The sequence below is a fragment of the Chiloscyllium plagiosum genome, chromosome 7 (genome assembly GCF_004010195.1).
Source record: "Chiloscyllium plagiosum isolate BGI_BamShark_2017 chromosome 7, ASM401019v2, whole genome shotgun sequence".
NCBI classification, from domain to species: Eukaryota; Metazoa; Chordata; class Chondrichthyes; order Orectolobiformes; family Hemiscylliidae; genus Chiloscyllium; species Chiloscyllium plagiosum.
Window position 1 is genome coordinate 34,099,788 of NC_057716.1, and position 14,509 is coordinate 34,114,296.

Sequence of the window (14,509 nt, forward strand, 5' to 3'; positions counted from 1 at the left end):
GTTGGGGTAAATGGGTCTGGGTGGGTTGCTCTTCGGAGGGTCGGTGTGGACTTGTTGGGCTGAAGGGCCTGTTTCCACACTGTAGGGAATCTAATCTAATCAACGTCACTACAAAGGCAGAGGTAGTCTTAGAGGATCGGCTCATTTGCTTCCTGAGAACAAACAATGCTGTTACCTCCAGTCAATGAGGAAGAATGACATTTTCTTTAACTGGTATCCAAGAAACTGGTGTCACCTGCTGAGGAACTAAAACTGTTCCTTAAAATGTTAAAAATTCTCCATTGAAGAACTGGTCTCTCTTTTTCCCAAGACATTGGCTACATTTTTCCGAAATGTTCTCTCCATCTACCTCCAGTGCAGGCAAAAAAAATTTTGTATTACCTATCCTCATGTTAAAAAAAAACAAGTTACGAGCAACTTTTAAATACTTTGTTCACAAATTGTTGAAAGATTTTGATTAGCAATTATCAGGGGCTATTATCAGCATGTTCTATTGCCTGCCGCACATCTTTAGCATTATTCCAGTGTCTTAACTTAAGTGCAGAAAAACCTCAATTCTTTATTTTAGTTGTCTCAAAAATATAATTAAGTAGCCATGGTTGCTCATGTCAGCGTGAAGATTATAGAGTCTTGTTGGGCAAAGACAATACATGCTTTGAGCTTTGTGGGCAGAAGTGAAAATGTGACTATTTAACAAAAGCAAAGATAAACTGTACTGGACCAGGAATGGAAATCAATTTCAATAACTGCACGTTGATTCACATTTTATCAAGTCATTCTTTCTACCTATGACAACATGCCTGACTGCTAATTCTGTCCAGCTTTCCTCATGTTCTGATCTTCATAAAAACTTACCACCTCAGTCTTAAAATTCAATGAAGAATTAAGTGCTTGAAATAGGATAGTTTATTTGCAGATGCTTCCTAACACTTCCATTTTTAGCATCTTGGCTTTATTTCAGATTTTATATATATAAAAACACCCCCCAGCCCATGTTTTTGCATTTTCTCCCTATATGGGACATGCACTCTGAATACATTGTCCCAAAATGCTCAAAAATGGTCAATCTGACTGCATCCTCTCACCTACATGCAAATGACAAGCATATTACAAAGTACAGGAAAAAAAACTAAGGATTCCCATTACTATCACTGCTGATCTCTTCAAATAAAAAAGTATTTAACAAGAATAAACATAACCTTTCTTCTGACAAAGCATAAAATCTAGGAACATATCACACTAACTAATGCAAATGACTTCATAGTTCTATGCACTTCAGTGAGACAGATGAATAGACAATATTCTAGAATGTAGTAACCAAAATGATAAAAAGGGGTTGCAGAATGCGATCAAACACTGGTAAAAGATTCTGTGCAATAAACACAGAATTTGACTGAGGCATAATAAATCAGCAGCTGATATTGACAAGGAGTCCAATACACTGTCCATAAAATGAACACAGCAAATAATGGTTTTGAATAGATCAGATAGTTTCTGAAAGAGAAAGGTGGCTGACACTGCAGACAAACTTTCATTAAAATTCAGATTTAATCAGTTCTAACAAAGAGTTCCATCTATAAACATCAATATTTTATTCCCAGAAGACAGTTGATCTACTGTATGCTTCCACCATTTTCTATTTTCAAAGATTTCCAGCATTTGTATTATTAATTAAAGTTTACAAGCAGAGCAATCAAGTTCAAATTGGAATTGCTTGTAGTCCAGTATCGGTACCAAAATTATTCCATGCACATTCTTAAACTGCACTCTACATGATTCAGGCAATTTGCCCATGTGTCAGTGAACACGATGACCTCGAAGAAACCAAATTTAATTAACTCAACTAGGTGGCTTTGGTGAGTAAATAGTCATTAATAGCCACATGTTGCAATAATCAAAAAGCACAAATACTGAAAACCTTAAAATTAAAATCAACCTATAGCACAGTATGTAAATAAAAATAACGAACCTTTAATGCTTCTATCTTCTTTTTGTCTTGGGACTCTTCCCTCATCAATGTCAGTGACACTACTAATAAATGTAAAATAACAGGTGCTCTGACAAACACTTTAGGGAGAGTGCCAACATTTAAGCCTCTCTAAATGCAGGATAACAAAAAAACAAACTTCCAGACATATGATGAACAGGGTCTGACCAAAATTAGATCATGCTCAGTGGGTCAATACAAAAAAGGATTTCCCAACCATATTCTGGAGCATTCATACAACAGTTAGGCTTGGTTTGATTCACAAATCAAATTTTTCAAAGCAAATGTTCAGAAGGAAGTACAAAGCACTGCTTTAAATCAGACTTTTTTTGTTTTTTTTAATTATTTGGAATAGCGCCTGCCCAGGTTCCAAGTTGTTGTCAGGGCAACGTAGCATAATGAGGTTATTTGCAAAGGAAGCAAAACATCGATTTGCAAGAGCAAAAATAAAAGGCAATGCTACAAATTCCTAATCTTGACCTATACTGCATTGTGAAAAAGGGGGAGAGGAGAATGTAAGCACCTTCCCAAGCATGGGAAAGCTCTCTTACAGCAGAGATCAACTCTTCACAAAAGCATGAAAGACAGAAGCCCCAGAGAAAAATGGGCAACTACTATTCTTAAATGGAAAGTATTAATGCTGAGCCCTAGTATCTTACTTACAGTTTGGAACTCCCTCCCCCTTGTCTTCTATTGTCGGTAGCTTCGGTTAAATACCACCAGGGTTTTGGGAAAAGGGGGTTAAAGAGAAAAATATTTGCACAGTGATTTGGTAAAATACATTTGTCAGTAAAACTTATGGCAACTGCTCCTTGCAGCAGATATGGTATTACAAAGCTTCAGTATTAAAACGTTAAAGATTACATGCTGCAGTGTTTGTTAAGTGTGGTACGTGGCACACTAACCCCAAATCATACCTGATTTCAGAAATAAATTCAAATCTGCAGAATTGTAATCTGTAGCCCTCCCCCAGCTTTAATTCTGGCAAATAACTACTTTATACGTGCAGGGCAGGATCAAAAAGTGAAAAAAATTCATACCAAGCCATTACATTAATTGGATTAAATATTATATACGCAACATAGACAAGGTACAGTAACAAAGTGTTGAAAATTCTGTGGGTGGGGGAACATACCGAATCATAAATTTGAGCACTTAAATTTCACTGCAGACTGACAACTTAATTAATTACAACTTGAATCCCTAATTTCCTGACTCCCACAAGCTATATTCACCAACTGTCAACAACTATCTTTTACATCCACTACCTGGTGATAACGTTGCATACCACCCCACCCCCAAAAAAGGGCAGCTTCGGATGCTGAGTGGATAGACAAGAACTAATGAAAGAATATATTGTTAAGGCTTGGCACAAACTGTACATATAAACCCAGCGTCCTGAACGTACTGCAGGAAGTCCTGTCCCCACAAAATAAAAATACAAGGAACATACACTAGCGGCTGCAGTTCTGTGTTTAAATCCCCACTCAGGTGCCCCCATTTGAAGTGCAGTGTGCATTTCCAGCGTTGTCCGGTTTCTCAGACTTCCAGAACTCTTCCAAGTCCCTCCTCAAGCCCTTTGCTCCACCAACCTGCAAATTATAACTCATAGCATCCACTCCCAGGGGGCAGAGGAGATAGATTATGGAGAGCCCCAAGACTTTGCAACCAGAAAGGTGCATTGAATAGCCCTTCGCTGCATGATTCACATGCTGCAGGCAGGTGTGGATCACATGCTACATTCCAAGCTCTCACACGCACAGGCTGACACAAATCAGACAAAGCACCCCACTCCCCCCACCTCCACCTCCACACACACCTTATTGGGCTTTAAATTTTAAAGAAGTCCCAAAATAAAAGCGTGCCAATCATCAAATGTTTGCTTCCAGCGAGACGACCCTATTTGATGGCATTCTGGGTCAACCCACAATTTCAAGAAGGCAGCTCACCACCACCTTCTCAAGGACAACTTGGGACAGGCAATAAATGTTGATCGAGCCAACATCGCCCAAATCCCATGAATGACTTTTTGAAAATAAAGTATGAGTGGGAGATGGTCATCATAGCCACAGGAAGGAGCGGAGCGGAAGTCTCACCTCCCTATTATCATTGCCAGCATCATAGAGCCAATCGGAGTGACGTTAGCGCACCGCCTCTCCCGCTCATTGGTGGTGACGAGGATTGACAGGCTGCGGCGATCACGAATGGCAATCCCGCCCATAGACGCACAGGAGGGCGGCGTGCCCCGTCATTGGCCGGCCTGGCAGGCGGCGGAGCCAATGAGGTTGAAAGGGAGGGCGGGACCCTCGGGGAAAGGGAGGGGGCCAGTCCAGAACCTTCGGTGAGGAAACACCTCCCACTCCCCTCACCCCCGGAGAACACAAACACAGAGACACCCACACACTGGAGAAAGATAGCACATATCTCGACAAGAACTCACCCTTTCGATGTAGGTTTGTTCTTCGGTGTCGCTCATGTCGGCGGCTGTGAAAACCAAACGCTTCAAAGTATTTCAAGAGTGGGGAAGGAAGGTCAGGATTAATAAAGGTGGGGATGAAGAAAGGGATGGGGCTGGGGCGAAAAAAAACAAAAGCTGCAAGCACGAGAGCCACCAACCGCCGCCACCTACCTCGAGCTCTGCGCTTAACAGGAAGTGGCGACAGCACGCAGACGCACTTCCGGCGCCGCGCTTGTTGCCATGCCGAGTTGTTGTTGTCATGGAGGTTGGTGGCGGAGAATAAGTATATTCTTCTACCGTGAGAAATGTATTTGCCTTCTCATACCTCCTCCTTATAAATGCCTGTAGAGAGTGAGTAATGGGAAGCTATTCGACTGGGAAGGGCATCGCAGCTGAAGCCGACGTACCACAAACCGGTCTACAAGATATCCTGCATGTGATTGGTGTTATTAAGGTTTGTCATCTAAATTGTTAAGTTGAGTTGGCTGGGCATATGTTTCTGGACTTTTGGAATCAACGCTTCAGAAAACCAAGAGCCAGCTGTTTGAGTTGGGATACCAGTTCTGCAACACTGTGGAGAGAAAAGTCATAGAGATGTACAGCACAGATACAGACCCTTCGGTCCAATCCATCCATGCCGACCAGATATCCCAACCCAATCTAGTCCCACCTGCCAGCGCCAGGCCCATATCCCTCCAAACTCTTCCTATTCATATACCCACCCAAATGCCTCTTAAATGTTGCAATTATACCAGTCCCACCACTTCCTCTGGCAGCTCATTCCATACATGTACTACCCTCTGCGTGAAAAGGTTGCCCCTTGGGTCTCTTTTATATCTTTCCCCTCTCGCCCTAAACCAAACCCTCTAGTTCTGGATCCCTCACCCCAGGGAAAAAGACCTTGTCTATTCTATCCATGCTCCTCATGATTTTGTAAACTTCTATAAGGTCATCCCTCAGCCTCTTGCTCCAGGGAAAACAGCCCCAGCCTATTCAGCCTCTCCCTGTAGCTCAAATCCTCCAACCCTGGCAACATCCTTGTAAATCTTTTCTGAACCCTTTCAAGTTTCACAATATTCTTCTGACAGGCAGGAGACCAGAATTGCACGCAATATTCCAAAAGTGGCCTAACCAATATCCTGTACAGTCGCAAAATGACGTCCCAACCCCTGTACTCAATATTCTGACCAACAAAGGAAAGCATACCAAACGCTGCCTTCACTATCTTATGTACCTGCAACTCTACTTTGAAGGTGCTATGAACTTGCACTCCAAGGTCTCTTTGTTCAGCAACACCCCATAGGAGCTTACCATTAAAAGTGTATTAAGTCTGGCTAAGATTTGCTTTCTAAAACACATTATGTGACTGCATAAAAAATGTCAGTTTTGAGAACACACAGTTAGGGGTAAGTTTGTCTTCACTGTCTTTGAAAATCCTCTCAGATGATCTTGTCAGTTGAAGCTCAACTGGAAGCCACATCACCAAAAACCGAAATTGCTTGAAAAGCTCAGAAGGTCTGTGGAGAGGAATCAGAGTGAATGATTTGGGTCAAGTACCCTTCCTCAGAACCTACAAATAGAGTCAACTTAAAGAACAAATCTGAACCTACGCCACTATTTCCAGAGGAAGATAATTCTAAAATACATTTCAGATCCAGGCCAAAACTCCAGTGGTAACAGATTGTCAGGAAAACGACTGAATTAGAGACCAAAAAAAAAGAACTGCAGATGCTGGAATCCAAGGTAGACAAACAAGACCCTGGAAGAACACAGCAAGCCACGCAGTATCAGGATGTGGAGAAGTCGATGTTTCCAGTGTAACTCTTCTTCAGGACTGTGGGTGGGTGTAAGGGGAGCTGCAGATAAAGGGGATGGTGAAGTGGGGATAGGTGAAGACAGGTAGAGGGTACGACTTTGGCAGCTGACTAGATTTTGGACAATCTATGCTTATCTTTTTCGACTTTAACTGTTACTTGTTCAAAATATTTTTAGGATAATGCTCAACAGACTTTTAGTTTTCCAAAGTTGGAGATTTTCTTTTTCAATAAAAGCAGTTGGATGTTTTAGACCAGTTATAAGCAATTATTGCATCTTTGCTTGAGTATGTTTTTTTTTCTTGCAATAAACTAGTTATTTCTCTGTTAATTTAAGGAGTCTGTTTCTAATACTTTACTATATTGTCTAATATCTGTATATTGGAGATATAACTTCTCGTCTTAAAATTCAATTTACTTTCTTTCAAGTATTTATTCAATTCCCTCCAGAAAGTTACTGGTGAATCTTTTTTCTAAAACCAGTCTTTCAGGCAGTGCAATCCAATTCAGAGAAATGTGAGAAAATGCTCATCTTGCATCTGTTTTTTTTTACCATTGGGCCATGTTAGTCAAGAAGTGACTGAATCAAAACTCTCTTTTGCACTATCATCCAAGAGGATTCCACACCATTGACAGAAAGAGCAAATGATAAGGCATCCACTAGCTCAGGAGAAAATGAGGACTGTAAATGCTGGAGATCAAAGTCAAAAAGTGTGGTCCTGGAAAAGCACAGCCAATCAGGCAGCATCTGAGGATCAGGGGAGTCAACATTTCGAGCATAAGCTCTTCATCTTCTTTCTGATGAAGAGCTTATGTTCAAAATGTTGACTCTCCTGCTCCTCGGATGCTGCCTGACTGGCTGTGCTTTTCCAGCACCACACTCTTTGACATCCACTGGCTCAGTCTGATGCTGGCAACTTCAGGCCCTGATCTGAAAGTTCCATTCAACATTTTATGATGTTTAAAATCTTTAATGGAATATGGGCATCATTGGCTCGGCCAGAATTCGCCATTTTCAGAGGACAGCAAAGAGGCAACCACATTGCTATGGGTCAGGAGTCACATATAGGCCAGACCTGGTAAGAACAGCAGATTTCTTTCTCTAAAGAACATTGTTGGACCAGATGGTTGTTTTTGATAGTGAATGATAATTTCATTGATACTATTACCAGCTTTCAATTCTGGATTTAATTAATTGAATTTAAGTTTTACCAGTGCTGAAGTGTAATTTCATCCATGTCCCTAGAGCTAGAGCCTGTGGATTGCTAGATTGATACCACAGCAAAATAATATGAAACTATGAAAAGCTCAGATAATGTAGCTATGCAAAGCCAAAATTGTAAATGTAATGCGCATTATAATGCAGCTCCTTAAAGGCATAATCCCTGTACAAAAATTGTTGCAAGATAGAAAACATATGCAATTATTTAAGTGTGGATGCAGTGGTGAGCAAGGCACGGTAAAGAAGACCACTGGATGCAGTGGTCATTATGGTCAAGTTTACTTAAGTTTTTCATTTTTTTCTGTGGTGCATACAATGACAGCCATTGAGTTGGGTGTGTGAAGATGTGAGAAGACAGGATACAGGCAGATTTGTTCTTGGAGCAGGTAGTAACTGCACCACTGCAATAGCAGCACTGTTACTGTTACTTCATCCGTTCAAGATTAGAAGTAGGATCAGGTCCATATGCAGTAGGTACTTAGCACTGCAGGTTTTCTCTTTCACAATTCACACTTCTTTCTTATCAACTCACACACTCTTAACACCATCTAATTCCTATCTTCACTGCTCACTTTGACAATTGGAAGCCAAGCACAAAATGACAGCATTTCATTGCAAGCATAGGGCTTTTATTTAATAGCTCTTCATAGGATGTGGGCATCATTAGGTGGGCAATCATTTATTGCCCTGGAGAAGTTGTAGTGACCTGCCTTCTTGAACTATTGCAGTCCTTTTGGTATGCTGCTTGGGAGAAAGTTCCAGGATTTTGACCCAGCAAGAATGAAGGACCGATGAAACAGTTCCAAGTCAGGATAGTGAGTGGAGAGAAACTTGCAGGTTGTATACATGAATCGTGTCTTTGTCTTTCAAGGCAGTCAGGATTTGGGAGGCAAATTATTCACTACAGAATCCCTAGCCTCTGAGCTGCTCTCGTAGCCTGTATTTAGATGGCTGGTCTGGTTTTGTTTCTAGTCAATGCTAACTCCCAAAATGTTGATAGAAGATTCAGTGACGGGAATGATCCATTGTCAAAGGGAGATGCTTAGATTTAAATAGTTAGAGATGGAAATTACATGATAATTGTGTGGTTCAAATGCTACTTGGCACTTGTTAGCCTAAGTCAAAATATATTCCAGATGTTATTACATATGAACGCAGACAGCTTTTGTATCTGCAAGTCACTTTTTTCTGCTTTTTTGGACTCTTGATGGTCAAGAGCTTCAAGTTCCTCGGAGTTAATGTCACCAACAATCTATCTTGGTCCATCATGTCGGCAGTAGACAAGAAAGCACAACAATGCCTCTACTTCCTCAGAAGGCTAAGGAAATTCACAATGATTCCACAATGTGTCCATAATGATTCTTATCAATTTTTACGATGCACTTTAGACAGCACCCTATCCAGTTGTGTCAAAGCTTGGTATGACAACTGCTCTGCCCAAGACCACAAGAAATTACAGAGAGTTGTGCATGCAGCTCAGTCCATCATGAAAACCAGCCTTTCTTCCATTGACTGCTGCCTCTGGAAAGCAGTGACCATAAAGCCCTTCCCAGCCCAGTTATGCTCTCTTACACCCTCTTCCATCAGGGAGAAGATACAGAAGTTTGAAAACACATATCAACAGATTCAAGAACACCTTCTGCCCCACTGTTATCAGACTTATGAACAGATTTCTCATATATTAGAGTTGATCTTTCTCTACTCCTTCACTGCAACTCTAACACTATATTTTGCATTCTGTTCTATTAACTTGATGTACTTATGTAAGTTATGATTTGCCTAAATAGCATGCAAAACAACACTTTACAGTATATCTTGGTACATATGACAATGGTAAATCAAATCTTGACAACAGGGTTTAATCTTAATTTCTCTGCTCATTATCACTCTGCAGAGTTGTATTGTGACATTGTGTGTGTGTTTTGGTGTTCAAAATTAACAGTAATTAGCTGTGTTGTATTTGTCCTGCTTTTTATGGTTAGGACATACCTGAGCAACTTTCCACTAGCTGTGTGGAAGCCAATATTGTAGTTGCACTGGCACAGATTGGCTAGGGGCACGACTAATTCTGGAATGTTAGTCTTCTTGTTGATCGACATTGAAGTCCCTCAACCAGAGTACAATCTGTGCCCTTATTACCATCAGTGTTGCCTCCAAATGGTGTTCAACATGGACCAGCATTGAATTATTGACTGAAAAGAAGGTGATAGGTAGCAATCAGCAGGATGTTCCTGTGGATCTGATGCCATGAGATTTCACAGAATCCAGAGCAAAATGTTGGGCACTCCCAAGGCAACTCTATCTTGAGTGCAGATGCCTGCGCTGCCAACTCTGATGGCTATGCCCTGTCCCACTAGTAGGGACGGTTTATGGTAGAGTTTAAGGCATTGTCTCTAAGGATTGATATCAAGAGTACAATAATGTCAAGCTGTTGCTTGACTAGTCTGTTGCCAGCTGCCCCAATTTTGGCACCAGCTCTGAGATGCAATGAGGAAGGACGTTATTTCACTTTGTTTTGGGGAAAATCACCAGTCTCGGAGTCAGAATCGGGGTTCAATGACAGAGTTTATTGCACGAGGAAATACCGGAGCTCCAGGGAGAGAAAGACACCAAAAACACAGTGGTCAGCTGCGATTCTTCTCTCAACCCGGAGCACATGTCAAGATAATTTAATGCATCTTGTGATACAATAGGTCAGTGATGAGATTATTGTCTTTGTAACATGGTTTGTTTGTGGTAATCATTGCAGAATTGTTGATAGTTTCGATACAGTCTTTGTCAGTTCCACCGCAGCCTTTGTTAATTTCAGTGTGGTTGTTGTTAGTTTCAGCACAAACATTGTAAGTTTCAATGTCTGCGTGGAAGTCCATTGCTCTAGTAATGGGCGCTAATCGCTCTTCCTGAGAAGGACGATTACTGCAGCCCTGGCCAATAGCATTTCGTATTGCGTCTGTATCAAGCTGTTAGCATTTCTATCAAAGGTGTTGGCTTGACCCAGACACTTTGGGCAGTGTACGTTACTTATGTGTATTCTCTCCCCCACCTGCTTTAAACTAATCAACTGGGTTGTGAGTGCATGGTGCTGTCATTCTGCCCCAGGCAGTGTCTGTATTTGCCCTGGTATCTCTCTCCATATTGTGGTCCGGCTCAGTGGCCATCTTGTGTGTCTGTGTGCCTAGTGTCACCCTGCCCGTGCCATCTCCCACTTCACTCCCCCCTTTGTGGTCAAGGGGGCGACTTTGGAGATCTGCCACAGACCACCCAATTTACATGTAGAGGTAGGTCATCTCTAGGAACTCCTCCTCCCGAGGGATATCATCGAGTGCCAATTTCGTTGGGGGCTCTTCTGTGGTGACACTCGCTGCTGGTACAGTTCTCGTCAGTAGCACTTTACAGCAGAGCTTCAAACACCCAAGGCCCACACAGCATGCCAGCAATGAGGAGAATTGTCCTGTGTGCCAAATAAGGTCCCCAAGATTTACCTATCAACCAATTCAGCCAACAGTCTGTAATTGTGGCTCGAAAACCGTCTAGCTGGTCTCTGATTTCTTGATGGATTCTGTAACATTATAAGAGGCATCAATAACATGGGTAATTCAATGGTCACCAATAATTGTGCAAACTCCCCTTTGCTGTGCGAATTGGTAATCCACCATGTAACATGTCTGCTGTGAGTCTGAGTTCAGCCAGCTCTGTGTTAATTGCTTCCAGAGCTTTCGAGGTATTATTGCCTAGGATAGTCAGATAATTACGGTTTTTAGCACTGACAACCCCTGCTGTGCCCCCGCAAAGATTGAGATCCCAGGAATCCTTATCCCAATGTTGACCCCAAAGTGGTGGGGCCTGCCAGTCAGCACAGAACTCCTGACTGATGGAGTGGATCACTATCCTTCTCCGAATATATCCCCTGCTGTGGCATGGTATAGTAAGGGGTGCAATTGTCCCTACTGCAAGTAGGTTTGGGAGGTCTGGGGTATCTGTCGCGTAAGTCCCCTTAAATAGAAAAACAAATCCCTTCGCTGCTTGGTAACAGATATTGTCTTGTCCTTCTGTTGTCTGTCCATCCATGTCTCCCCCGATTCTCCTTGCTGGTAAGTATCAAACAGGTATGTCCATGTGGCAGAGCTGACATGGGTGCCATTGCACTGGCCACATATGAATTGTCTGCCTGTGGTCATATTCAAGCATGCAAGCAGGTGTAGATAAACTGTCCCTTAGTGACTGTACAGCGCTGATAAGTGCACTGAGTCTGGATGTGTGAGTCGTCTTTGGGAACCAGGGCATAAATGCATTCCCATCCCTGTCCTGTGAAACAGAGTGGGTTTTAAATGGGTCTTTCCTTCCCTAGGCTGGGGGGACTGGCCCCATGGCTCAGTGGTCCTGCCCAGCTGCACACATCTACCCTGGGGTCCCTGCTTGTATTTCCCTATCTGCCCTTTACACGGCATACCCGAGGTGTCCACTGTATACAGGTGGTGAGGGGTCCACACCGGGGCGGCCACAAGTAGGGATTCCACTGATTGCGCCAGAGGGTAGCAGACAGTTCAGTTCCCATGCAAGGTTCGGTGGGTTTTATAGAAGAGGTTATCCTCAAATCCTGACATGTTCCTGATAGTCATGACACTTAAACACAGTGGAAAACATATAGTTAAAATAAAGTTAACAAAGTCTTTGTTTTCGTCAGGAGGATGCAGTTATGCTTCTGTGTGGTTTGTTCTGTTGTGTTTTCCAGTATTCCCCATGGGATGACTGTCTTGTCCACCATTCCTGCCTGTACCTGGGGAATGGTCAATGACATTAGTTTGGTCACAGGAGTCTTTAAAGGGTTTTAGTTGGCTCCAGTGCATCCATGTGCCTTTCCCTTTAATATCTATGCAGGCACAGGATTTCCACATTTATTACCACGGTGTATGGCCCATTCCATTTTGGGGCAAAGTCTGGTTTGTCGGGCAGTGTTCGCACTAGGATGCGGCTTCCTGCTGCTGGGACCTCAGGGAAGACTTCCAGTTCCCTGGCCTTGACCTCTTTATCCTCTTTATCAATTACAGATTTCCGCATCCCTTTCAATTGGGTGCGTAATTCTATGAAATATCACCGAATTTTGTCTTTTAGTGGACCCACATCAGTGCCACCTGTGATTATTGTCTCTGGCAATTGCATTGCTCGCCTGGTCATTAATTCATGTGGTGTTAGCCCGGTTGCCTGATTTGTGGTGGCTCTTAATTTCATTAGTATGACTGGCAGCACTTCAGCCCATGTTCTGCCTGAGGTTTGCATAACCTTAGCTAAAGTATTTTTGAGCATTCTATTCATTCTCTCTACCATCCCTGAGCTCTGGGGGTGATAGGGAATGTGAAATTTTTGTATAATGCTGAGTAATTGGCAGACAGTCCTCCCCACCAAGGAATTACCTCCTCCGCTAATATTCTGGCTACAGTGGTCGCAGTGCAGTTTTTGGTCAGGAATGCCTCTACCCACCAGGTGAATTGGCCTGATGACCAGGCAGTATGTTTTCCCAAGGGAGGGTGGTAGTGGCCCTGTAAAATCTATCTGAAGGCGTTCCCAGGGTCCCCTACGTCTGGACTGGTGTCCCATCCTAACTTTTATGGGTCTCCTTGGGTTAGGTTGTGCACAAACCATGCATCTGCGGCAGTACTAAGCCACGTCTCTTCCCATTCCCTTCCATATTACCCTTTCCCTAGGCTTGCTATCCTGGCCTCTTTACCTGTATGGGAGAGCCTGTGGTGTAGTTCAAGCAATGTGTTCTGTACACACGCTGGTGCTACCACCTTGTCTGCTTGATTCCAGACACCATCCTCCCCTTTGATTGCCCCCTGCAGTTTCCATTGCTCCCTCTCTTCCTGCGGGGTGTCCTCCTGTAGCTATTGAATTTGGATAGCGTCTTTGGCTAATTCAGTAGTGGCTATTGCAGCCTCATTAATGGCTGGTTGCTCTTGGGCTCTGAGCTGTTCAGTCTGCTGCCTGGTTTCCTTTGAATTTTAGGAGAAAGTGAGGACTGCAGATGCTGGAGATCAGAGCTGAAAATGTGTTGCTGGAAAAGCGCAGCAAGTCAGGCAGCATCCAAGGAGCAGGAGAATCGACGTTTCGGGCATGAGCCCTTCTTCAGGAAGCCCTTCCTGAAGAAGGGCTCATGCCCGAAACATCGATTCTCCTGCTCCTTGGATGCTTCCTTTGAATTTTAGCCAATTTGGGCTCTCTTTTGCTGGCTCCTTTTGGTGGGCATTTATTTTTATTACTGCAGCCTCTTTTGGCTGTTCAGTGGCATGCAATAATTGGTATCTGATAGGGGCTCCCCCTATGGTGGTGAACCCTCTTCTATCCCATGCCACCATGTAATCATGGACTACACCGAAGGCATATTGACTGTCTGTATATATATTCACAATTTTTCCTTTTGCTAGATCCAGTGCTTTGGTGAGTGCTACCAGTTCTGCTACCTGTGCGGACTGACTTACATCAATCTTCCCGGACATAACTGTTTCTGACTTATCATTTACCACAGCCCATCCTGTTCAGGGCAACCCTGCTACGTATTTTCTTGACCCGTTCACAAAGACAGTCTCCTCTGTTGTGTCTCGAGGGGTATCTTTGAGTTTCCCCTATCCTCATCCCCACCTATATCCCCACAGTTGTGTGGTTCCCCTGCATCTAGAATTCCCTCAGCTGGGTTTTCTCCTAGATCCATAACTATTACCACGGTCCAACATTGGGCTAAAAGAACAGCCTCCCACTTTGCCCTTCTCATATTGGAGTCGAAAAGGTCTTGGAGCTATTCAACTACAGTCGGTGCCTTATATCCAAGTTCACAAAATTGGCTGAAATGATCCAGAGATTAATTAAAGTTTCTCTGTGTTTAGCATCTCTACTAGGGTGTGTTTAGTGTGTAGGATTACTATGGGCTCGCTGACCCTAACGGCCCAAGCAGCACAGTCTCAGGCTGCTATGCACGTGGGCAACCCAGTGACTACCGGTCCTTCTGTAGTTTAGTAGTACCCTTTTCCTGCTCC

The 14,509-nt window shown here is 43.2% G+C and overlaps 2 protein-coding genes across 10 annotated transcripts in view; both read right to left on the minus strand.

The window, feature by feature from the left end:
- LOC122551462 (transformer-2 protein homolog beta-like) overlaps positions 1–4,509 on the minus strand; it is a 40,229-nt gene extending 35,720 nt beyond the window's left edge. For 2 of the 6 annotated variants that reach the window (XM_043693401.1, XM_043693400.1), the window contains exons 1-3: positions 4,428–4,478; positions 2,651–2,690; positions 1,970–2,031 (exon numbers count right to left, since the gene is read on the minus strand). In XM_043693401.1, coding sequence (XP_043549336.1) covers positions 1,970–2,031; positions 2,651–2,690; positions 4,428–4,463 — 138 coding nt within the window. In that variant the 5' untranslated portion in view covers positions 4,464–4,478. Of the gene's footprint in view, positions 1–1,969; positions 2,032–2,650; positions 2,691–4,427 lie in introns of all 6 variants that reach the window. The other 4 variants (XM_043693404.1, XM_043693403.1, XM_043693402.1 and 1 more) reach the window with 4 other exon arrangements.
- The window catches only part of LOC122551460 (sentrin-specific protease 2-like), a 425,299-nt gene that overhangs the window by 357,126 nt on the left and 53,664 nt on the right, over positions 1–14,509 (minus strand). The gene's annotated exons all lie outside the window — the stretch shown is intronic.